The 25,702-nt window shown below is 37.8% G+C and overlaps 1 protein-coding gene across 3 annotated transcripts in view; it reads left to right on the top strand.

Moving 5' to 3' along the window:
* Nucleotides 1-3,858: 3,858 nt before the first annotated feature.
* si:ch211-241e1.3 (laminin subunit alpha-3) overlaps nucleotides 3,859-25,702 on the top strand; it is a 101,039-nt gene continuing 79,195 nt past the window's right edge. For all 3 annotated transcript variants that reach the window (XM_053493440.1, XM_053493432.1, XM_053493450.1), the window contains exons 1-5: nucleotides 3,859-4,298; nucleotides 9,667-9,819; nucleotides 21,009-21,126; nucleotides 21,291-21,409; nucleotides 21,656-21,826. In XM_053493440.1, the coding sequence (XP_053349415.1) occupies nucleotides 3,969-4,298; nucleotides 9,667-9,819; nucleotides 21,009-21,126; nucleotides 21,291-21,409; nucleotides 21,656-21,826 (891 nt within the window). In that variant the 5' untranslated portion in view covers nucleotides 3,859-3,968. The remainder of the gene's footprint in view (nucleotides 4,299-9,666; nucleotides 9,820-21,008; nucleotides 21,127-21,290; nucleotides 21,410-21,655; nucleotides 21,827-25,702) is intronic.

The following is a 25,702-nucleotide window of genomic DNA, read 5'->3' as shown; positions in this document are numbered from 1 at the left end:
AGACTTCACTGGAAAAATAAAATCACACCTCATGTTCACACGAGAACGCGTGTAAAGATGATGTGCTGCAGTTACCCTGAATAGTGAAGACGCTCAACAGTTTCAGATAGAGCCGTGATTCCCAGGCATGTTCGTTCATTCCCTGAGGGCGGCATGCTTCCTTATGCGATCCACACTCAACAAGATCGTAAAGTGGTTAGGGAACTATTTTTTTGGGGGTGTGTTACAGCAGGAAATCACACTAGCATGTGCAAGGGTTGTAAAAGTAAACTTGCTTCATTTTGGTCTGCATCACAGCACTCTGTCGTTGATTATTTCCCTCTAACAGCCTACCAGATTTACAAGTCTCATGAGTTCAGTACAGTACAGTAACTCTGATGGATCAGAACCAGGTCACTCCATCTGATCCCATCTAATCACGGGAGTGTCATTTATGGTGAGCTGCTCTCATTTCTGGTAAAAAAAATATTCATTATACTTCATCCAAGGATGTGATTAGTTTTGGCAGAAGACCTAGATTTTAGGGTTTTTTTTTGACAGGTCTCTATTTTCAGCTCTTCTCCAACAGATGTCACCAAATCCTCAACTTTTCATCTTGACCCCCCCCCCCCAACCCACTGTAAAAGGGGAAAAGTATTGTTCGAAGTGATACTTGATCTTAAAACTCCAAGAGCACCTGGCCACACATTCTTTACCAGAGTATGTGGGTTAATTTAAAGAGAAACACAGATTTATGAGGGGATCTTGTTTCTAGAAAATCTTTAATAGGTCAACGATCAACAGTAAAAAAAGTACCTCCAACAGTACTGTACATGTAGTTACATAAGCTTTAAAATATTAAATAGCATGGTGCATAGTGTATAGAAGGATGAATGGATAGATATGGATAGGATGGAGGAATAATGGATGTATGAACAGATAAATAGATAAATGAGCAGCTGGCTGGATAGAAAGTTTGGTAAATTGATGGATGTGTTAATAGTGGATGCATTGGTAGATGGATGGATAGATTAATGGTGAACAAAAGTGGATGGTTGAATAATAAATGAAATAGTAGATAAAGGATCAATGGATGGATAGACAGATGATGGACATGGACAAATGGATGGATGAATGGATGTGTGGATGTTTTAGTGATGGATGGGCAGATGGATAGATCAGCAGCATATGAATGGACACAAGGAGATAGATGAATTATGAATGTATGGACAATGAATAGATTAAGAAGTGGATGGATGGATGGATGGATGGATGGATGGACAACTGGTTTAAGAAGCTTATGGAAATACTATATATGTAAAGAATGGTGGAAGATGGGTAATTGGATAGATTGATGGATGAGTAGATTAATGTATGGATGGCACATATGCAGATGGATAATTGATGGATAGATTGATGGATAGAATAATGATAGATGTGTGGATGGATTGATGTATGGAATAAATTGAAATTTTGGGTTTCCTAGCATTCAGTTATAGACCGTTTACCTTTTTTTTTTGGTTGTAGAACTGATAAGTATTCTCCACCTTATACTGTATATCCTCACACATACTGTTAAGATGTATTAAGATTATTGTTTTGGTTCTCTTAAGCACCATCAAAATGATTAAAGATCAATTAATCAAAATATACCTTAGAAAATCCAAACCTAGCTCTAGCTCTAGTTATAAATTTGCAGTAGTTTTGGAAGACAGCTGAAGTTATCTGTCATGAACATAGGGAACTTTTGAAAACCTTCTCATGTTCTCACCATGCCTGCGTTTCCTCCAGTTTGATATGTGTTAATGCTGCAAGGTATGAATCAGTGTGTGCAAGGACTGGCAGGAATCCAGGATGTATTTCCACCTCATGTTCAGTTTTCCTTAGAATGGTTTTAGGTCCAACATGATTTTGATCATAATGCACTTAAGATCACGGAATAAAACTACTTACGAATGAATGTCATGGAAGCATGCCGAAGACGGTTTATAGCTAGTGCTTTAAAAAAAAAAAAAAGAAACACATGAATTAGTTAGTTACTGTATTTAGCAAGCAATCCTACAAATGTAATACATTAATTTTTATGACACAAAGGGAAATTTGAACCCAGTGTTTTGCAACTTTACCAGTGGAAAGGATAAGCACCTGTATTAAATGCTCAAAAGCATGAGCGAAGAAAGCAAAATTGCCAATTTAAATTGCATAAAAGGATGGAAGTTGTATAAGGTTATAATAAGAACCTTGGTCCCAATGTGCTGTATAGGTTTATTTCATTGTGGAGCAAAAGAAGTCTTGGAAACTCCCTCCTAGGCACATTTTCACAGATGGGAATCTCCCAGCAGGTAAGGTGTGAAAATGATCTTCTGGACTGGTATAACCCATTTTAAACATTTTGCCCAGCTCAAAAAGATCCAATATCAACTTCCAGTATCAATCACCACTTTAATACCGTTAGAAGTCTTCCGTAAAACTTACACTTTTTTCTTACTCTGAAGTGTAGCCTACCAACAGGGGGTCCACCAAGAGTCTCTGTCCCCAGGACTTCTTGTGTCAAGGTGCCAAGGTCAACCTCTTTTCATCTTTCCTGGTGGTGTTTGATGCTGGCTTATAGGAAAGATGCGACTAATCTGTCTTTTCTGTTGCTTGAGAATCTCCTTTCATGCTGTGTTCTGGTTGGTTGCTGATGGAATATGCTCAGCAGAGCTGAAAGATCCTTCTAAGGTAGGCGTTGAGGAAAATCTAGACTCGGTTGGTGATATCCACATGTTTCAGCACCACACTACAAGACTGACATGATGTTGTAAGCTGTTGTTGATGTTTTCATAAATTAAAGCATAAACTTAGATTTTTTTCCACCTTGGGTGTGCGCGCGTGTGTGTGTGTGGAGTTTGCACATTGTCCCCAATGCTTAGTGGGTTTTATCCAAGTACTCTGGTTTTTAGGTTATTTCCAGATTGTCCATTATGCGTGTGCCCTGTGGTTAATTGGCACCTTGTCCAGGGTGTATCTCACCTTGTGCCAAGGATAGGCTACAGGGCCTCTGTAACCCTGTACAGGATAAATTATTATTATGATGATTATTATTATACACAGTATAATAATAATAATAATAATAATAATAATAATAATAATAATAATAATAATAATTTACATAACCATTGTCTACACACCTTTATCCTGTATACAGGGTCACGAAGGGTCTGAAGCCTATCCCAGGAGATTTAGTGGACGAGATGCCAATCCATCACAAAGCACACACATATACACACACACTACGAGAAATTTGGGAACACTAGTTATGCCTAATCTGCATATTTTTGGACTGTGGGAGGAAACTGGAGTACCCCGAGGAAACCCACCAAGCACGGGGAGAACATGCAAACTACTGTACACACACACAGACCCGAGGAGATGGACCCTGGAGGTGCAGGGCGACAAGGATAACACTACGGCACTGTGTCGCCTTCGCATTGTCTTGTTCATTTATTAACACTAAAATGAACAAGAACAATAAAGACTAAATAAAATTAAATAATAAAATGGAAAAAATAAAAACATTTTATTTATTTATTTATATATAGTTTATATAATGTACATTTCGAGTTGGTTTTTATTTGTTCGTTTTTTATATTTCTTATGAGAACTTTTTGTGCAGTTCTAACGGACAGTGTTCTCCTCGTGTATACAGTAGCTGCCTGGTTTCGCGCTAAAGCCGTAAACGCGCGCGCGCCCGCTCGCACGTGCGACCGCGCGCGCGGCGAAGAGGAAGCGCGCGTGCACGCGCACGGCCGTCGGGGGGCGGGGAGGGGGAAGGGAGGGAAGCCTCTCTTCCCAGCAGCAAAGTGCAGCGAACTCTGAGATCGTGAAAGTTCACGCGAGTCCGGGAGTGAGTTTAGAGGCCGGCTCTCATGGGTGGGATATGAGCGGATCCCCGCGGCAGTTCCACAGGCACACGGAGAATAATAATACTAATAATCATAATATTAATAATGACAATAATGATAATAATAATGATGATGGTGATGAGGATGATGATGATGACGGCACCGTGCAGGAGCACAGCGTTCCACTCCGCCGCCGCGCGCGCGCTCGTCCCGTGTCTGATCTGCGTGCTTTTCGGAGCGGGAGCGCGAGTCTCGGGCACCACCGCCGTCCCGGGCGGGTTCAGCCTGACGCCGCCGTACTTTAACCTGGCCGAGGGCTCGACCATCTCCGCCACGGCTACGTGTGGTGAGGAGGACAACGGCAACCCGAGGACGGACCTCTACTGCAAACTGGTCGGGGGTCCGACGGTGGGATTAACCAGCCATACTATACAGGTAACACTCAAACATGCGCGCGCGCGCGGGTGTCTCGCGCTGTTCCGGACTCTGATGATGTGAAGTGCACCAGGAATCACTGCTGGACTTTCATTACTGGAACTTTTTTAACTATAATAATAATAATTATTATTATTATTGTTATCATTCTTTTTTTTTATTATAAATTACAGGACTGCATGGTGGCTTATTGGTTATCACTGTCACTGAGGGTTCGATTCCCACCTTTTTGTGCATGGAGTTTGCATGTCCTCTCTGTACTTGATGGGTTTCCTCCTCATACTTCGGTTTCCTCCCACAGTCCAAAGTTTAGCATACTTTTCCATAGTGTGTGAATGAGCGTGTGATGGATTGGCACCCAGTCCAGAATGTACCACGTGGAGGCCTGGAGCCTATAGCCTGGCGACTCTATACTGAATGTATACGAGATAAAGCGGTAAAGACAATGCGTGAGTGAGTGAGGTTCTTGGGTTCCTGTCTGTGTGGAGTTTTACGGTGCATGCCGTTATTGTTTCCACCTGGGTTTTCCTCTGTGTTCTCTTGTTTCCTCTCATCTCCTAAAACATGCCACCACTTTCTCCACTTTGTAGAAGTGTAATATATGTAATATAATCAAATATAAATATAAATCTATGCATTATTTCTTACGGGCATCAAATTTGGTCATTGCTGATTGTGTAGAAAGGGTGTGTGCAAAATAAACACTTTTCAGGACTTTGGGTCATGGCGAGGGCTGCACGATATTAGGAAAATATGCGATATGCAATATTGTTGTTGAATATAGCGATAACAATATTTCTTGCGATATAATATTTCCCTAGAGAAATGCATTTATTATTATTATTCTTGGCTATTCTTTAAAAACCATTACATATGTAATGATAATACAAAAAAAAACAGGTAATAGATATTCATCTGATGTAATTAAATCTAATTCAGGCTAAAAAAAAAAAACTATATGTCAAGGAAGTTGCAAATATTTAGACTTCAAAACACTATGAATGACTTAAAACCTTCAGCAAATATTCTGATTTCTGGTTTGCTGTTACCATAGACCTGCCAACACAAATTGAATTACTTTCAAACATTACTTTTTATTTCCGTGTAACCGTACACTCATCAAGAGTGTCTTAAAACAAGAGCATCTTTTAAACAAAATATTTCGTTTGGCTTGCATGTTTTAAAAAAATAAATATTATTAAACAAAAATTAAATAAGAAAATACTGTTGGGTATAAAGATATAAGTATAAAGATATAAGCGGGTATAAAGATAGTAATGGCCCATCTGATTGGTCAAATTTGGACACACAAATGTTTGGCACATAAATTAAATTTCATTTATCGCAACTCTTTGCGATACAGATATCGCGTATACCATTATGGCGATAATGATAATTTTCCGATATATCGTGCAGCCCTAGTCATGGCTGCTCAACTTTTTAACTTCCGACCCCAGTCATGGCTGCATCGGATCACTAAACTAGAAAATGTTAAATAGCTATGGAAATATTATACTAATGAGGATTAAGTAATAAACACTAACGAGGCATCCTGCATGTGTTAGTCTGGTCCTGGGGAACCCCCTGTCCGGCATGTTTTCATGTTTCATTTCCCCCATCAATGCAATAAGCTAATCAGTAATTAGTTATCATGCACTGATATAATATCAGCTAACATCTGTGTGTCCTCTTAGTTAAAGTATTGCCCTGGGTGTGTATGACTGTGTGAATGGAAATCTGAATGTGTGGGTGGTGCCATGTACTGGACCAGTGTCCAAATCCAGGGTGTATTCCCAACTCATGCCCAGTGATACCTAGAATAGGCTCTATATACAACTGCTGTAACCCTGACCAGGATAAAGTGATTAACCGGTGTACACAACATCTTCAATAAACAGATATTCTTTTCAAGTTTTATGGGGATTTTTAACTTTCTGTCAAACTAGAGTTTCTAATCCAACAGACTGACTATTTAGATATCGGTTTGTTTATAGTCGGTCTGATTCCTCTGGAGGGGTAACCTCATCGATCACCAATCCATCATCAGTACATTCACAGAGAGAATGTAGGTTTGCCAAATATAGCTTTTAAACTTGTTTTATCATGTCCAGCTAGGGTGCTTACCTTTTTCGTTTTTTGCTTTTCGACCCACATGCCCATGCTGTATTTTGTTTACGGAAGATTAAGCCTTTACGTTTGTCATCGATTAAAATGGCATGAAAATAGCTAGTGTTTTTTTTACTAGCTAGCTAAGCAGCAACAGATCATTAATGGTTGAATTAAAATTTTTATTAAAAAAAAAAAAACATATGTAATGGGTTTATGGGTTGGATATTTTTTCACTTCATCCTGCGAATATTGCCTTACCTATATTGTAAAATAAAAGTACACAAATGTAAGCAGGATAACATGGAAAACAGGATTATGTAAATTAAAGAATTTTAAACCCTTTTCCATATTGAAGTCTTGTTCTTTAGCCATTCACAGTCTTGGGTTAAAGGTCCCATATCGTAATATTTCTGTCACAAGTCCACACAGGTCCCAGAGCTCCACCAAAGTGTGTGTGTGTGTGTGTGTGTGTGTGTTAATGCTCCAGCTGAAATACCCATCAGATAATGCATTTTTTATACCTCACGTTCCCTGTATTTCACCCTTTGTCCAAACGTGCCATTTCAGTGTTTATGTAAATGAGCTACAGCGGAGACACGCCCACCAGAGAACAGCAGAGCTGAATAACAAGCCAGGAAAGGGGATCTTTTTATATGTGGTCAGATTGGAGGAGAACTCTAATTAGACACCTGTCTGAATGTCTACACATGACTAAAAAAAGTTTGCTGTATACTAGGTCCCCTTTAAAGAACTATGAGGGCTGTTCAACTCAAACTGGGACTTGTAATGAAGTTTCTTGTCAATGAAGATAAGGTAAAGCAAGTAGAATGCCTAATCCATAAAAATTGACTAATAACTTCTAACCAATGTGAGGAAGAGACGCATCTCTCTATGTGAACTGTACACACTATCATTCCCCATCAGCCCTTGCACGTTACAGGAACTTGGTTGGGACTTTAAGCCACACCCCCTGTACAGCCCTGACTTTGCTCCAAGCCATTTCCACATGTATGGGCCATTAAAGGAGTTCCTGGGAGGCCTGTGTTTCAGACATGAAGCAGGCTGTCTGATCATGACTATGGCATACTGAGAAATTCTTTCCATTTTCTATGGTATCCAAGCACTAGTGAAACACTGGGATAAGTGCATTAGTGTAACAGGGGATTATATAGAGTAATAAAGGGAGTTTTTATTCTTATAACTGTGTTCTGTTATTCTGCACAATCAAAAGTCCCGGTTTGACTCGAACACGCCTGGTACAAATCATGTTCAGTGGCACACATAAATTTTACTTATTATTATAAAAAAAAGGAAAATACTAAATGAGATTGTTGTCCGCCATTAAAATTCGATTTAAGAAAATAGGCCTTGAAGTTTGCAAGACATTTTTAGATGTTCGAATAAAACATTATTCAGACATGAGGCAACATTAACACTTAGCCAGCCAAGACTGGTAGTGAAAATATGTGCACACACATCTCTCTCTCACACACATAGACTCACACCAATCTTGCAAATTTTGCGTATAAATGATCTGCCAATAGAATAAAACATTTTCATCTATTAGTTTTGAATAAATGTTTGTTTTTTTCATCACCTTTAAATTTAACTGATATTATGAAATATTAGATAAATTTGCCTTTATTTAAGATAGTTTAAATGCCTTAGAAATATTTTTTTTTGTGCAGAGAAAGAGAGAAATATTCCGCAGGTCACTGACTTCTTTGCTTAAACACACAGTTTCCTTTGCTTAACAAATTGGTGCTCTTTGTGACCCAAATACTCAAAACTATGTACATCAATAAGTGAATTAATTAAGTTTTCCCTTGATCTTAAGTAGGTTAATTGGGTGAAATCTGCTTGCAATTTAATACTTAAGGAAAACAGAGGCATGACAGACAGTAAGTCTCCAACCTACAAACGATTTCCGTTTTGAGACTCCAATTTCGTTCATAAGTCCAATTTGTTCGTAAGTCTGACAAACATTGTCTAGGTACAAGGATACTAGCATAGTATACAGTACACAGTACAGTGTTCTTTTGAATCATGCAGATGGTTTAACGATTCATGTTAAAAGAACGAGCAGTCTGCCATTTTTTCACCTTGCTCCATTCTTTCAATTATTTTCAATTTTGTCTCCATCGGTATTGCTCTGTGCTTCTTAGCAGTACCAGCTTTTACACTTGCTTCTGGACGACCTGGGATGCACGCTACATGCACATGACGGTTTACGCAGGACATGTGATCTAACTTCTGCAGTTGATCATGCGCGAACACATGTTCGTATCTTCGAAAGTTCATAACTCGAATGTTCATATGAAGGGGACTGTATTTAAAATGTTTGTTTTTTTTATTGTTCAGTTCAATTTACTATGTGTAGCCCTTTTTATAATTTGTATGCTGTCACAAAACAGCTTTAAAAAATAAAACTTTATCAATTGTATACATTTTTAATAGGTTTACTTTTAATGAACAATTCTCTTTGATGAGAAAAAACTCCCTCAGATTACTTTCTCTCTCTCACTCTCTCTCTCTTGGTCCTTACTTTTCCTGCTCTACAATCCTCGTGCTTGGCTCGCCTTTACGAAACTATTTATGATATCTTAAAGTTAGCTAGCGAGCTAATATGGGGCAGTGGTCGGCTCAAATGATTAACGCTCTGGGTTGCTGATCGAAAGGTTGTGGGTTCAAGCCCCAGCGCTACCAAGTTGCCACTGTTGAGCCCTTAAATTCCGAATATCCTGGCTGACCTGGCGCTCTGACCCCAGCTTCCTACCTGAGATAAGAAGAGAAAAAAATATTTCACTGTAATGTACATGTGACAAATAATTGAATCATCATTCATGACCATTTCCTTCACTTTTAAGCTCAAGGTTCAGACAAAACATAGTTTTAGCCTTGAAACAGGACGATCTTCTCATAGTTATAAGTGTCAACAAAAAGCAGTGGTGTCTCTCACACACACACACACACACAAAACATAACTTTTGACTTTAATTTCTCCGACAGGAGCATGAGAAGTCATTTTCACACACGCTCTGGACACCACATTGTGCTCTTAGGGCATTTAAATGAAGTTTTATTGTGTGAGATTTTTTTTTTCTTGGCCAGATATTGTAAATAAAAAAAGTGGTTTGGTGGTCCCTTTGTGGAAACCCATACATAGACTTTTTTACAAAGTTAGCAAGGAGTGAAGAACTGTTTTTTTTTTTTTTTGAAAAATGCGACTCTGAGTCTTTAATTTATGTGTTTATTTCAGGGGCAGTACTGTGACCACTGCAATGCCAATAACCCTGAGAAAGCCCACCCAGTGAGCAACGCCATCGATGGCACAGAGCGCTGGTGGCAGAGCCCGCCTCTCTCCAGGGGGCTGGTGTACAACCAGATAAACGTCACGCTGGATTTGGGTCAGGTGAGTGTACGATGAGAAACACACACGGTGGAATTTGCATGCTTTGCCAGCATCAATTGCTTGGTACTTAATACACTTATACACACATTCTTGTTTAATATCATTGTGAGGACCAGTTGGCTAATTACACTAATTAATACCATGAACACACTTTAACCTTAATCTCAATAACCAAAATATTTTAGATTATTAATCTCCTTTAAAAAAATTTATTTTTTATTTATGATGCAACTTGGAAATCAGTTTAATAAAACCACAGACAATAGTAAAAAATCTAAAATCTGTATGGGGCCTCTGGAACCAGCATTCATAAACATTATCTTATAAATCTGTAGAAATAAAAGTTCTACTTTTATTATAAAAATATAAAAGACTGTGCAATGGACGCCAGTATACATTGGACGACCCGAAACGAGTCTCAGAAAACGTTTTGTTTGTATGTACAAGAGTAGTATAGTATAAGGCCTTGTTCACACGGGCGTTAAAATCGAGCGTTTTTCTTGCGTTCGTAGCATCCGGTAAGCGCGGATCAAGCGCAGAGTGTTTTCTACACATCGGAGTCAATGAGAGTGTTCACACGGGCTTTGGTGACGTGCGTTTGTCTGGCTGCGCGTTTATACGGCTTAATAAAAAACCTTGCATGCAGCTTTTTCTTGGCGTTCAAATCCCAACGAACGCAAGGAAACCGCTTCTAGTGCATTTTTTACGCTTCGGAGGACTGGATATATCCCATGATCCTACATGCTATACATGGGCTTAAAAACTGAACCTTCAAAGATGAATGAACAGATGAATGAATGTTTATTCACCCTACGGGAAACCAGTTTGTCTCATAGGTTTTGAAACCGTGGCGCTACAGACAGACATGAAATATTGATATCAATTAATATTATTAATATTACCTTTGAACTATTTTTACACACTCTTTTCCTAGCAACAGCGGTTACTTCAGATAGTAATAAATAAATCTATCATGCCTCCGGGCCCCTCTACAGCCCTGGGGCCCCGAGCAGTGTCTTGTCTATGGTCCTCGTCATGATATAAAAACATACCCCTATACACACACACACATTAATTATGGCACGGATTCTCTGAGAATCTTCCTTGGACTTGGCATTATAACTATTTTTACACACCCTTATTTATACAAGTGACTGCAAGCAGATTCAAATTGGCATTTCCTAAGACAGTGTCTGTCACGTTACAAGTTGCCTGAGCTTCAGACACTCATTCCTCTTGGTTATGATGAGAAAATGTACGTGTCTTCCCGCTTTGACAAAAAGTCTCCTCAGGCTAAAAAAAAAAAAAAAAGAAAGAAAAAAAGACAGGACGAGGAGTAATAATCCTGTAGGTTTTAGTGAGCACTGAGATATCCCTGTGAGATATGCATTTCGGGTGCATTCAAGGTTTTGGCACGGAGCACAACCCCATATGAAGGCCCTTTTTAGGGTACAGTGCTGTATTTTTATTTATTTTTTTGCTTTTGCTTTATTTCTAAGTAGGTCATCTTTGTTTCTTGGGGATTTGTGGGAAGCTAATGAACTGCTTCTGCCTTTTCGTGTCTCAAGGGAACAAGAAGTACTGTAAAAATAGGGCTTTATTATTAGAGAAAGTCTGCTTTTTACTGTATTGAATTTCTGAAAACGGTTGGTCGGATGTAATTTTGCAACAGATAATAGGTTTTGGGATTCTGCTCTATAAGTGGCTTATCAAGGAGTTAATCTTCCACTTTCTCTTTTACTTTTGCTTTTCTTTTGTTCACATACTCTCTCTTTCACACGCCACACACACACACACACACACACACATCCACCTGTTGAAGGATACAGAATCCCGGCGCTTATCACGCCAGCGAGACTCTGTTCTCTCAAAAATAGCCTGTGTGTGTTACTGAAAGTGTGTGTCATTGTGTTTATTTATAGAGATTTGTGGGGGTTTAGAGACTTTGTTTAATACTGAGAACAGCACCAGTCTCCTGCACTTAAAGAGCTGATTAAAATGTGTAAAGAACACACCGAGGTTGGACCTTGGATATACTTTAGCAATGTCAGTGTAAAATCTGTGACAGTGAGAGAAATTCCGAAGAGGACGTTCTCTACGTATTTTTAAATGTATTTATTATTATTATTATTATTATTATTATTATTATTATTATTATTATATAATCAGCTTCCGTTTGTTATAAAGAATCTAAATTTTTAAATAATAAATTACCCACAAGTTTACAGTATGTACTTCTTGCTATTTTACAGTTCCTGCTCCTTCGACTTATATTACATTTAGTCGTTGCATTATTCTATCTATTTATATACGTCATTATTATCTATATAAATAGCTAGTAATACATGCATTTTATTACTCCTACTTTTGTGGCTTTTACTAAGGAAACTGCCTCAGATTTCACTTCTGGGAAATTCTTTACATCCCTCTGATACCATCAGCCCTCAATGGCTCCTCGTATAAACTACCGTAATGGAAGAAGCCCTTAAGATGGGAACAGGGCCATGATCCAGAACGAAGATGATGTGGGAAAGCTAATAAGGGCATGTTAAAAACTGGAATACAGGGGAGACTTCATGCTATCTGTCTGCCTACTTTTTTAGGCTTTATGGTTGACTCATAATAAGGAAAAAAAGAGATGGCAAAGGAAATGGAGAGAGAGGAGGAATGATAATGTGGAAAGAGCAGCAGACGCAAAAGGGGGAAAATAAAAGAATGGAAAGAAAATTAATAGAGAAAATAGGAAACAAGAGATAAGAAAAAGGACATAAATGGTAAGAAAACGGAAAGTAATAAAGGAGGAGAGTAAAAAATAAAAGAATGGAAAATGTGACATTAAAAATAATGGACATAAAAAAAGGAACAACAATAGAAATGGAAGAAAATTAAACATAGAAAGAAAAATAAAACAATATTTTTTAAAAACATGGACAGGGCAAACTCAGGACTCAGAAAAGTGAAAAAAAATTATAAAATGCATACACTGGCATAAGAAACAATATACACCAATTAGCCGTAACATTAAAACCACTGATGAAGTGAACAACTTTGATTATAATGTTACCGTGGCACTGTGAAGGTGTGGGATGTACAGAGGATGTACACACTTCAGTAGTTGATATTAATGTCATAATAATGAATTATGGCAGAAATGTGAAGTATTATGCTTCCTCTGAAGATCTTAATAGTCACACCATCGTTGTTCCTATCATGTGATGCGTATATTTTTTATGTTGAACTGGATACACATTTTTTGGGGGCCCTCTGTATTAGACAACACATTAACCCCTGGTTCTTGACATTGTTGTGTTGGAAGCATGAGAAAAGGCCAGGCATAAGGATTTGAGAGACTTTAACAAGGACCAAAGTCTGATGGCTAGACGTTTGATTCAGAGCAACTCCAAGGCTGCGGCTCTTTTGGGATGTTCCTGAAATCCAGGGGCAAGTACCAACCAAAAGTGGACAAGCAGTGAGCTAATGATAAGAACATACTGTAAGGTTCAAGCAGTGGCCTCTTTAAGTGGAATTTCTACCAAACACTGTTCAGGAACGGTTTGAGGAACATGACAAAGTGTCCAAGGGTGTTGTCACGGCCTTGATACATGGAGGCCTTACATGTACCTAGCATCTTAGGAGACTTGAAGGGTTTGCTACTTTATAGACAGCTTGGTGCCAGATAACACAGCACACCTTCAGAGGTCTTGTGGAGGACAAGTCTCAATGCGTCAGAGATGTTTTGGTGGCACAATGTCGGTACAATATCAGGCAAGTACTGTAGTTTTACTGTTGAGGCTTATTAGTGGAGATGGGTTTGTCTTCCTGACCTGCCTTATTGCCTGCACTAGCATGTCGGATGTGAAACAGTTTCCAAATGTTTTTGAATCTCGTCTGTTATAGTGACTGTATAGCCTTTAATTGATTGGCACAATCCTATAGTCTGTCTAAGAAACATTTTAAACACTTGGTGTTGGTCTTGAAAAGTAACGTTGTTTGTCTAATGCTCAAAATCAATACGTGGTGAAATATATTGCTCTTTTATGTGGCAGTTTTATGATTTCTGTGTTCATCGCATACCCTTCTTGGAATCATGAGACATTTTTGGACCGGAGTGTCCAGACCTAAAGCATGGAACATTGCTGGGGATTGACCTTTAATACCACCTGCCTTTTCAAGCCTTTCAGCCATGCACACAGGTGAAGATACTGTATAACAGCGTGCAGTGGAGCTCTTTGTGGTTTACGCTTTAAAGCTCACAAAGATTGATTTGTTTGAGGTAAAGTCTCTCTGCTTAACTTGGCTTATGAAAGCACATGATCTTTCCTTGGAAATATATACCTCATTTGTTGTTTAACATAATGCCTTTTAGGTTTTGTGTGTGTGTGTGTGTATGTGTGTGTGTGTGTGAGGGAGATAGGGAGAGAGGATAGAATAGAAACACGTCTCTCCATGTGAGGGCCATCCCAGCCACCTGTCTCCCTCAGTTATACTAATGCTGCTCTTATTATTTTAAAGGCCGCATTTTGTCCTGCCGCTTTGGAGACCAGTTCAGAGCGTAACAACTGTTTGTCTCTGTCTGCGGCGACATCAGGTGATCGTTCATTTGCGGAACATTCTCTGTCACTGAGCTCGCACACAATATATAGCCTGTGGTCTCCAGCAAGTCATACATGGGTGCCACATAGTCGCGCTCTGATTTAACCGGAACTGATAATGAGGTGATGAGTGGGGTGAATTAGGTGTGATAAACCAGGAGATACTGTATATTCAACCTCCGGTCTTTAAGTACTCTCAACACGAAGACAATGTGTTGTGTTGTGAAGACGTTGTGTTTAGTTTCCTTGAGGTTTCACCCATTGAATGAGGGAGATTTAAAGTTTTGGAGGCATAACAAAGTACAATTAATGTTCCTTTGCTAATATTCTCACTTTCACTAAGCAGTACATCCTGGTCAGAGAATATGAGTGAGCTCCTGGTTGGCTGACTGTCCATCCAAAATAAATGTTACTGTTCTTTGTGACAGAAAACGGTTATTATTTAGTTTTTCGTCCACAATGTCCTTTATTCTTAAGAAATGATAAATGATTTTATGATATTATATTTGCTATTTATTTATTACTTTTACATTTTTACCACTTGGCCAAAAAACAAAAACTATTTTCACACACTAATGTTTAATCTGACTTAGATGATGAAGTACAATATGATGGCCAGTTCATGTGTGAAAATGATTCCTCATTCTCTGAGAACCACTTTTTTTTTTAAATCAATTAATTAATTTATTTCTACAATTTGAATCCTGGAAAATGTTTGTGCCATTAGGAAGAAAAAACTCCATAGATGTGAGTGATTCCCTGGTCATTAAATTCAATTCAATTCAATTTTATTTGTATAGCGCTTTTAACAATTGTCACTGTTGCAAAGCAGCTTTACACAATCAAAACAATTATTTAAGCTTGTATGGAATGTGAGTGTGCATGAATCAAAATGAGCAGATTGTCCCTGGTGAGCAAGCCGCGGGTGACAGTGGCAAGGAAAAACTCTCTGAGATGGTAATAGGAAGAAACCTTGAGAGAAACCGGACTCGATAGGGGGAACCCATCCTCATCTGGGTGAAACAGAAAGCAGGAATTGATCTGCATTCATACTGTGTGTTAGGTGTATTAGCCAGTTCAGCTATAACAGTTGATGTTAATTGATGTCAATATGGACTCCAGGTAGTTATTGGAGACTCAGGTAGACTTGTAGGAAATTCCAGTCTGTCATTTAGTACTGTACATTTAGGCCATCAGCTGACTTTATTTTATTGCTGAGTCTAGACCTGATCAACTGAAGCAACACCAGATCATAACGCTGCCACTATGCATGATGGGTGCATCGCTTTATGACTTTCCATTCTTACCCTGACACACACATCGCTGTGGAATAGGCTCAATCGGGACTCATCAGACCACATGATCATTTTCTCCCTAGTTATTTCTTTGCTTAGTGCAGGCTCTTCTGAAACAGTGTCCTATTTGTGAAAAAGGCAGTATATTTTTCCCTATTTTGTGATTCCCAAATTACTTATTACTATTGTACTAGTAAATAAGTTTGATTTTTTTTTTCAATTTGAGTTTCAGTCAATTATTTATCTTTCAATCTGAAGATTGTATTTGTATTACTGAGAGAAAAAATACAATAAAGTTAAATAAAAGATAAGCATTACCATTTTGCCACAATACATCTTATTTATTTATTTATTTATTTTATCTAGGTAGTCAATGCTATACTTGGCTAATCATGACAATAGCAAGAGATAGAATGAGCTATAATTTGTTTGCTAACTTGAAATGCTACCTGAAAGTTAGCAAACACATGCTGTAATGAAAGCCTGGTTGAAAAGTATTTTAATCAATAACTAAAATATATATTCTATTTCTTATTTAACTGAAATAGATATGTGCATTTTATGAGTTAAAATCAGCTCAGAAGACTTGTCCAGTTAGCTTGTTTTAGCTAGCTGTGTAGTGTTAGCTTAGCTAGCATAGAATGCTGCAGGTGAGTGAATGATCTGCGCTGTGCAAACAAATCACTGGATCATTTCCCAAATTAAGGCTTATTAATTTATATAGGGGGTTTTATTGTGTACCAAATTAAATTCCTGTCTTGTTTCCTTCCATTTTGTATTTTTATTGAAGATGTTTTATAGTAAACAGTCTTTTTTTCCCCTCATGCAGAGTTAATTTCTAACCTTCACCACTTCTCGATTTCTCAATGCAACAGTGACACCGAAGTGTTTAAAACCCCTAACACTGCGGGTACAACTGATACACTCATATTAGCACCACACACACACACACACACACACACTGCCACCTAGAAACAATCTGCTCAGTGCTTGTCTCGTTCCTTTACAGTGTGTATGAATCACTATTTGTTATATTGAGTGTTTACTCAGTGGTGCAGCGGGTAAAGTTTCTGCCTCATGGCTTCAGGTCCTGGGTTCGGGTTACTGTCGGCGTCTCACATGCTCTCCTACCAGCCCGAGCTCTGGTTTTTATCCTTCTGGCTTTCATATTTCTGTAGAACTGTAAACATGTCGTTGTAAAAAACAGAACAGGAGAAAGTAAAGCGAGGACATGGTGGAATTTATAGCTGTCTGTGTTATTTAGAGTTAATGAGACTCCTAACCCTTTGGCCTGAGGATGCTAAAGTGTGTTAATTGAGTCTCTGGTGGTGACCAGCTCGTTTCCTAAATATTTACTTACCGATTCCTGCATTTAAGTGGATGGAGAAGGTTGACGAGATGGAATCACAAACTCTGGAGTTACCTGTCACATTCTTGGTGTGCTTCGACATGACGGATGATCAAATACGTTCTTTCCGAACACATTGCAGGTCCTTGTGTACGTCAGGTACCCACAGTGTGTGTTAAGTAATAACAAACAAAGGGGGTTGATTTAAGAGTGTTTGGTTTTGAAAGTTGAGAAGGTAGCATGTCTTGTGCAGTCAGTGCATGTTAAGGCACGAGTGTGTGTTGTTCCATTTGTATTGTTTTTTTATTGCTACATTCAGGGCTAGGTTTGAGAAGTGAACACACCGAGGTTCTCGGAACCATTTATCCTTTAGATTTGTTATATTTCTAATCAGTTTTATTGATTTACAATGAATAACAATAATAGTTCATTATTCTAAATGAAATCAAATGATTTACATGACATTTTCTGTTTTTTTTATTTACATTTGTTCATCAGTTACAAAACCTCTGATTTAAAAGTGTACATATTATTTACCGCATACGTAAGCGCTATGCAAATAGATTATCTTAAATAAATAATTAGTAATATAGCTAAATATGAGACGTTCAAGTCAAACTGGGACTACTGAAGGCATAAATGTCAATGATTGACATTTAAAGAAGACTTTAAGCACAGTACGGTGATGAGAGTCTTACTGTAGCTGCAGTGAAACATTTGAATAGCACAAACGTTTTAAAGAAGGCCATGCATCCGTGAATGACGGTCCCGGCCGAGGTGACTCAAAACCCACTGGATTCGTTCCTGTGAACATTCACCGGGTTGAATGACTGATTCTTGAAAATCAACAGATAACTTGTCGCCAACTTGCGAAAGAGACACATCTCACTTCAAGCCATTTCCACATGGGAGTTCCTGGAAGGCCTGCGTTTTAGACGTGAAGCAGGCAATCTGATCATAGCTCTGGCGTACTAAAAACGTTCTACCTTGATTATATTCAAGCACTAGCGAAACACTGTGATATGTGTTGCTATGCTGTGATATGGGATTATATAGTGAAATAAAGGCAGTTTTTACTTTCGTAATTGTATTTTGTTATTTTGCATCAATTATAAAAAGTCCTAGTTTGACTTAATTTTAATTATTTAAAAAATATATTTATATCTATTTTATTATGATCATGATCCTAGCTTATCATTGCTGAGCTCAACAAGATGGAGATAGTAGTTGTGGTTTGTTGTTAGAAATTGCTCTCTGTGAGGCGTAACCTGGGAGTGACAAGCCATGAGTGATGGTATGTAGGGTGGGTGTAAGGGGTGTGTGGGGGGAGGGTCGTGTTTGGTATGTGACACCATTTCAGGAATCTTTGTGTAGCTGACATGTCTCTTCACACACCCCGACTTCGCCTACATTTCTATACAGGAGCTAGTGTGACAGCGTGTACACATGCCATCCCTCTTAGCACACAGGTGTGAACAAGATGCAGGCCAATCCATCAAAGGTAGCAAATTGAAATCCAAGTGTGCATCACCAGCTTTGTTGCTTGGTTCTCTCTCTCTTTTAATTTTTTTTTTTTTTTAACCATGTGAAACCTGTAAACATGCACATTTGATGCGTAATAAAATCCATAATTATGTGCAGCTCTTAACATTGTCAATAACAGCTGCAAAGTAAATAAATAAAATACTGTACAATAAACATATTATTATTATTATTACTATTATTATTATTATTATTATTATTATTCATAGTAGTCTAAATAGTAGTCTAAATCCATATTGGGGATCAAACCACAGGCCTCAAACTGGAATTATTCAACTAAAAAAAAAAAATAATAAAATAAAATTATTCATTCCCAGGGTCAGTCTAAGGGCTTTTAATTTTTTTTTTTTTTATATATATATAATTATCTATAATGAGGAAATGAGAAAAACAGTTGAAGGTGAAAAGTTTTTTTCTGGAAATGTGATTTAATGTCTTACACTAAATTTAACCAATTCAGCTCAACTCAGTTACAGTACATACAGAGGTGGGTAGCGTTGCCAAAAATTTTACTCAAGTAAGAGTAGCTGTACCTTAAAATAATAAAAAGGAGAAGTAAAAAGTATTTGGTGAAAAGACTGCTTAAATACTGAGTAACTGTTTCGGTAAATTTATAAGAAAAAATGTTTAGAACCAAATGATAAAATACTGTACAAATTCTGACATTTCCAAATAATGAAATAAACAAAATGAAATAAATGAATAACACTAAATATCTTTACATAATAGCAATTTAAGTAACAAAAACCCCAAATTTTCCAATCTCACTTTTTCCACAACATTAACGCGTTTGAAGCAAATCCCTACTGTAGGTAACATATCTACTGTATGTGTGAACAGTTTAAACTATTTCCAGCGTTAGATATACTGTATATTCAGTCACCCTGCAAATGGCTCAGCAGATATAAAATAACATTAGAACATACAGTATGTACACGAGGTCTCACTTTACCATTAACTGTGTCTAGCAGAACAAATATATAAGAAACGTATATTTTTTAGCCTCTAGCTTATTTGCTAATTATATATGTTAACATTGCAACATTTAATAAAACAGCTAAACTAACCGCGACATGTTTCCTTCGCTAAAGATCTGACTACATGTAGTTATTGTTATTGTGGCTGATTGGTTAAACGGAGTCATGTGATTATTGTTGCTATGTCTGATTGGTGGAACACAGTCACATGGTACGTAGATCCACCGGCTGCATTTCTCTGAAAAAAAAAAATAGAATAACTGGTTAGAAAAGTAACGAGTCGAATGTAGTGGAGTAAGAGTAGCGTTTCTTCCTCGCAAATATACTCAAGTAAAAGTACTCACGTATGGTGCAGTAAAACTAGTTATAGAAGTAATTTTTTTTTTAAAAAGTTACTCAAGTAAAGGTAACTTGTTACTAACCACCTCTAGGTACATAAAAGTTAACCTCAGAGCTGTCGATTTTCTTCTTTTTTTTTAGTTATGCAAAGAGAATATGATCAAGTCGTGTTATATTAACACGTAATAAATGTTGCATTGAATTGAACTGTTCAAAATGGTTAATGCCAGCGATCCTAGTTTGATTCTTGGCTTAAGTGAATGAGAAGACTTGATTTGATTCGGTATTTAATGTTTATTGAATGCATCTATAGTACAATAGACACCGCCACCATTTCTTCAAATTGAATTTAATTAAATTAAAGACATGGGAAAACATTTTGTACTGAGACAGGCTCGAAGTGCCCGAACATTAGATAATGTAAAAACTGGTTGTTTATGTACCAGCCTTAGCAGCAATTTTATTACATCATTCAGTGTCACCAGTATACAGTACGATCCGTCATCATCTGCACCTGTTTCTCACTGGTTCATGCCTTAACTGTGTGCCTTAACAAACAGAAAACATACCTGTAAAACTGCTCAAGTACGGGGACTGGACTCGAAATGAGAGACGAAAAGGTCCTTTAAGACGCCTGGAGAACAGTTCTTCAAGACTACATTACATCTATACAAGAAAGCAAAATATAAAGAATTAAGGGGTGACTTGACTTACCGCATAAAAAAAACAGATTTTTGTAATGCTTATGATCTGTAATCTACAGTAATTAGTACTTTGTGTTTCATTGGAATAGAATATACTAGAGATAATAGAGTAATTTATATTAACCAGCCTTTCTTCATTCTCTGATCGATGGAAACAAAAAGCTCACTATGGGCCTCGGATCACCGTAATGTCTAGATTTGCCTCTGATTTTACAGTGACATATCGTAATTCTCTAGAAAACAAAAATGAATTATTAAGATCTTGGTACAGCTTTATTTTTTATTGTTGTGAGAGACCCAGTGACGTGACTTCAATGACTGGAGAAGATAACCCTGACTGGGTGCATTCAAACACTGCAGCTCAGTGACCAGTGCCTTTGTTTCCGTCCTAGCTTTTCCATGTCGCTTACATCATTGTGAAGTTTGCCAACTCGCCGCGGCCGGATCTGTGGGTGCTCGAGCGCTCCGTCGATCACGGCAAGACCTTCACTCCCTGGCAGTACTTTGCACGTGAGTTGTTGCTGATTTGGTTTTCTCATTGGTATTGAGAGCTATAACATCTAAAATATTTAAGCTGAGCTACTGAATGGTGTGAAAATTCATGGTAATGCATGTTAAAGTGCTGTGGATTTTGTTGCTCTGGGTGAAATCTGGTTCGTTTGCTTTTGCTTTAGATTCCAAACAAGATTGTATTGAAAGGTTCGGTAAGGAGCCTAACGGCAGAACCCTTGAAGATGGTGATCAGATCTGTACGACGGATTACTCGAGGATCGTCCCGTTAGAAAACGGCGAGGTGAGTTGTTGTTATTGTGCTAGAGTTTTTTAGAGTATTACAATGTGGACTGGATTTGCAGAAGATTAATATAAAGGAAAAATGGTTCCATGTATGACATAATGTAATGTACTGTATATAAAAATAAACTGATCGAAAAAAAGGTCATGGAAAATAATCAGCTTTAGGGAGAGTAACAGTAAACAGTCCAGTAAAAATCTGTAAATGTGTAAATCTGTATTTATTAACATTATTGGTGTTTTTCAGATTTTCGTCTCTCTCGTAAACGGTCGTCCTGGATCGAAGAACTTCGCCTACTCTCCAGCCCTGCAGGAATTCACCAAAGCCACAAACATCCGCCTGCGCTTTCTACGCACCAACACACTGCTGGGGCATCTGATCTCCAAGGCTCAGCGTGACCCCACTGTGACACGCAGGGTAAGTGTGTGAGTGTGTGTGTGCCATTAAATTTACCCTGACACAGAACCGTAACCCATAGCCCTGCAACAAATAACTAGAGCATAAAAAGTATTTTGTATAAAGCCTTAAAATGAGATGTAAGATGCCTGTGTGAGTGTGTCAGCGGATTTAGATATTAAGTGCTAAAGTTCACTGAGCAGCTTTCACACAGGTGGGGGTGATGGTGTGGTTTATGCATTGTTGATAATGTGTACCTGGCACTGAGGAATATAGAGCATGGAAATACATCAGGAGTACTCCGGTTCGCTCCCACGTTCCAAAGACATGCAGATTAGGCTAATTGGCGTTTTTTTTTTTTTTTTTTTTTTTTAACAATGTGATACCTGTATTTATAAATGCAGTATACAGGTTTTGCTAAACTGAATATAATTATACGTACAAGCATCATGGTATTTATTATATTATTATTATTATTTATTATTATTTTTGGCCAGTCAGTGGGTCGCCACACCCCAAACTACCCAGGCACTACAGGCTGTCCCGTCCTATTCAAGAGATTTACATTTAACATTTGTTATTAAACGTTAATGTTTCAGATATTATAAAACTGCATAATCTGGTATTTTATTTTATTATAAATTGTGATCAATCATAGACTATAACTGGACTTAATGGCAAGCCAGTTCGATTTTTCCTCTATTGTGACCTCATATAAGAAGACCCTCCCTACTCCAGCTTGTTGCTCAGCTCTGGTGCTCTATGGTGGGGGCGTGGCTTAGCATTAGCTAAAATGGTGCGTCCGGTAGAGGAGTGAAACACAGGGAGTTTAAGGTGTGACAACATGTATTATCTGAGGGGTATTTCAGCTGGGGCATTAACACACACACTTTGCGGGGACTTCAATAATTAATAATTAATAATGGGACTTTTAAAAAGCATTCAAGCAGCCGGAAGACCAATAACAACAACAACAACAACAAAAAGCATTCAAGACTCACGCACATTTTTTTTGGATTTTTGATTTTGGTAGAAACTAAATAAGGTAATTAAAAAAATGTATAAAAAAAGTATAATTTTTCAATAATATTTTTTTTCAATAATAAATAAATTTCATAAATATGCAATTTCATAAAGGTGCATAAGAGTTAAATATATAAGTACAGTACATACAAATAAATACATACAAATATAAAAAAAAATTAAATTATTTTAGGTACAATAATAAAAAAAATATTGTCATATCGTCGAAATATAATATATCATATATAAGTCATGTATAAGTCATGATATACGCTTTACTTCTTCACCTCCGTTTCTAAAAGAATTAAACCAGAAACAATAATTAATAAGGACAAAACCAGACCCTTCAATCCGTCCCTGGTCCAGGATCCATAAATTCGTGTTTATTTTGTATCCTGCTTGATGCTGTATTTTATAACATAAATCTTATTGTTAAAGTGACCTGAACTCACTATGGAACACAACACGCCAAGTGAGACCATTCTTTCACTTTGTCCTTCACTTCTCATGTCACAAGTTTGAACACGACCAGTGTGTGTGTTTTCAATCGCTCTGCATAAAGGATAAGCATATTGTAGATCTAAGATTTTGAAGTAAGCTACGTAAACAAGAGATTAAAAAAAAAATGACTTGACTGTTTGGTTGTCCATGCAGGTCTGCTGTGTGTGTGTGTGTGTCTGTGTGTGTGTGTGTGTGTGTGTGTGTAGCGTTCATTTCTCTAGCTGCGTTCACAGTCGTGTGAGGTCTGTGTGTATGACACAGAGAAGCTCTTTGACTGCAGGATGACTCAGGAGGAAGAGCTCAGTCCTGTACAGAGACGTAAATCCCGAACAGGATCCTGTAGTGTAATTAGCGTGGAGGTGATTAAACACACCAGGTCTGCTGTAACGCAGACTGCCAGGGTTTTCCCTTCTGTCTCGAGGTAAGCCGTGTCCCAGGATGCTCTCTGCTCAGACCTGGAAGCGGTAATTAAACCCAAACAGCTGACTGAGTGACCGAGACTTTTTTTTAATTAAGGGAAAAATTACATACGGGATCTAACTCAGTTTAATTCAACCTTTACTTCAGCAAAAAATTAAACTTGCTTATGTTTTAGGACCAAAAATCCACTGAGAATGCTGGGCAAATCAATTGCCAAAACACGGTATTGGTGCTGATTTTATTATTATTTTTTTATTATTATTATTATTATTATTATTATTATTATTATTATTATTATTATATAATGCAGAAAAATTGTGTGGCCAAAGAAGCGACTTATGCAACATAAGTCTTGTTTTCCTAAAAAAATTTAAGTTACTAACTTCAGCTGTTTTGGAGAGATGATTTATTATGAGCCCTAAAAGTGGCCATTGTTCAGCGTTATAATGTCTCGCTTCATATGATAATCATTTCAAATGCAAATTATTCATATTTCTTTGAGTATTCGATTTAACGTATTGATACCAAAATTAATGTAAGCTTCTAGAAGCATATGACCTGCATATGGCATGCATATAAAAAAAAAAACTAGGTATTGATCAGGAGATAAGAAGCATTAAGTATTATGAAAAATGATGTTATATGATCCTGTCTGAAAATCTCCAGTGAATCTGAGTATTTTAAAATTGTGATTAATCACAGTCTATGACTGAACTTAAGCAAGCCAATTCTCATATGAGACGACCCTCCTACCCCAGTTTGTTGCTCACCTCTGCTGTTCTCTGATGTGGGCGTGGCTTAATAGTAACTGGAATAGCGTGTTCGGTAGAGGAGTGAAACACAGAGTTTAAGGTGTGACATGACAAGTACAAAATTTGGCGTAAGCTTCTAGAAGCGTATGACCTGTAAAAATTGTTGCTTGAATTAAAACATTCCGTGCAAAAATTAAGTCCCCCCCCCGCAAAAAAAACCCTGTAGTGTCCGTAACCATGTCAAATCCATGTTGCGATATCTTAACAATTGTCCGTTTTAGAATGATACACTTTTTCAGGTTTGTGTCTTTTTATGTGAAATCGAACAAGTTTCATCTAAAATACAATTATGATCAGTAAACGATTTGAATTTTAAAAGTTTACGGACACTACAGACATAAAAGGCCATCAAATTGTATTTAGCGAATGTCTTTCTTTATATCTAAAAAATATATAAATGTGTATTAATATTTACAAAAAAACAAAGCATGGATTGGTAGATAAGAAGCATTAAGCTTTACGAAAAATGGTGTAATATGATTGTGTCTAAAAATTCACTTTTTCCCCTAGACGAGACACTTTTTAGCACTGACATCATGTTTTGGTCGCATACACCTGCTACACAAATCCTGCCACATACTGGATCTGATTGGTATGAAGGAGTGGTGTAGTTTTACAGTGAGAGATCTAAAACGTTGGTCGAGCTGTAGAATGTTAGTCTCAGTCAGTCTGATTGTCTCTCCACAATTCCCTGTGCTGGCCCTTTTAAAGACAGGAAGGCAGTGGTGTAATAGTCAGGGTTGTGCCCCCACTACGGTATCCATGCTTCTTAATCCCGTTGCAAGTCTGACGATTTTTATTTCTCACAGGTTTAGTCTGTGAGTCACCTAGTTAGAATCCGAGTCAGTTTAAATTTAGCTCAAGTGTTCTGGTCTCCAGGCTTAAAATCACAGGAAATATCTTCTGCCTCGATAACCCTTTCCGAATTGACACTTTGCACACCGTGACTCTGCATGTGCCCGAGAGGAACAGTCCTCTCTCAGGTGCGATGTCTCTGTTTACTGACAGGACGTCGTCTGCCCTCCTCCGTCTCTCCCCCCTCCGCTCTAACATTCCTTCATGCCGGGCCGCGTGCCAACCCGGAGCCGCGTGCCAAGCCGAGTGTAGAGTAATGCGTGCACTCGAGGAGAGTGTTTAGACC

The sequence above is a fragment of the Clarias gariepinus genome, chromosome 1 (genome assembly GCF_024256425.1).
Source record: "Clarias gariepinus isolate MV-2021 ecotype Netherlands chromosome 1, CGAR_prim_01v2, whole genome shotgun sequence".
Taxonomy (NCBI): Eukaryota; Metazoa; Chordata; class Actinopteri; order Siluriformes; family Clariidae; genus Clarias; species Clarias gariepinus.
This window is presented reverse-complemented; position numbering and strand designations above follow the sequence as displayed.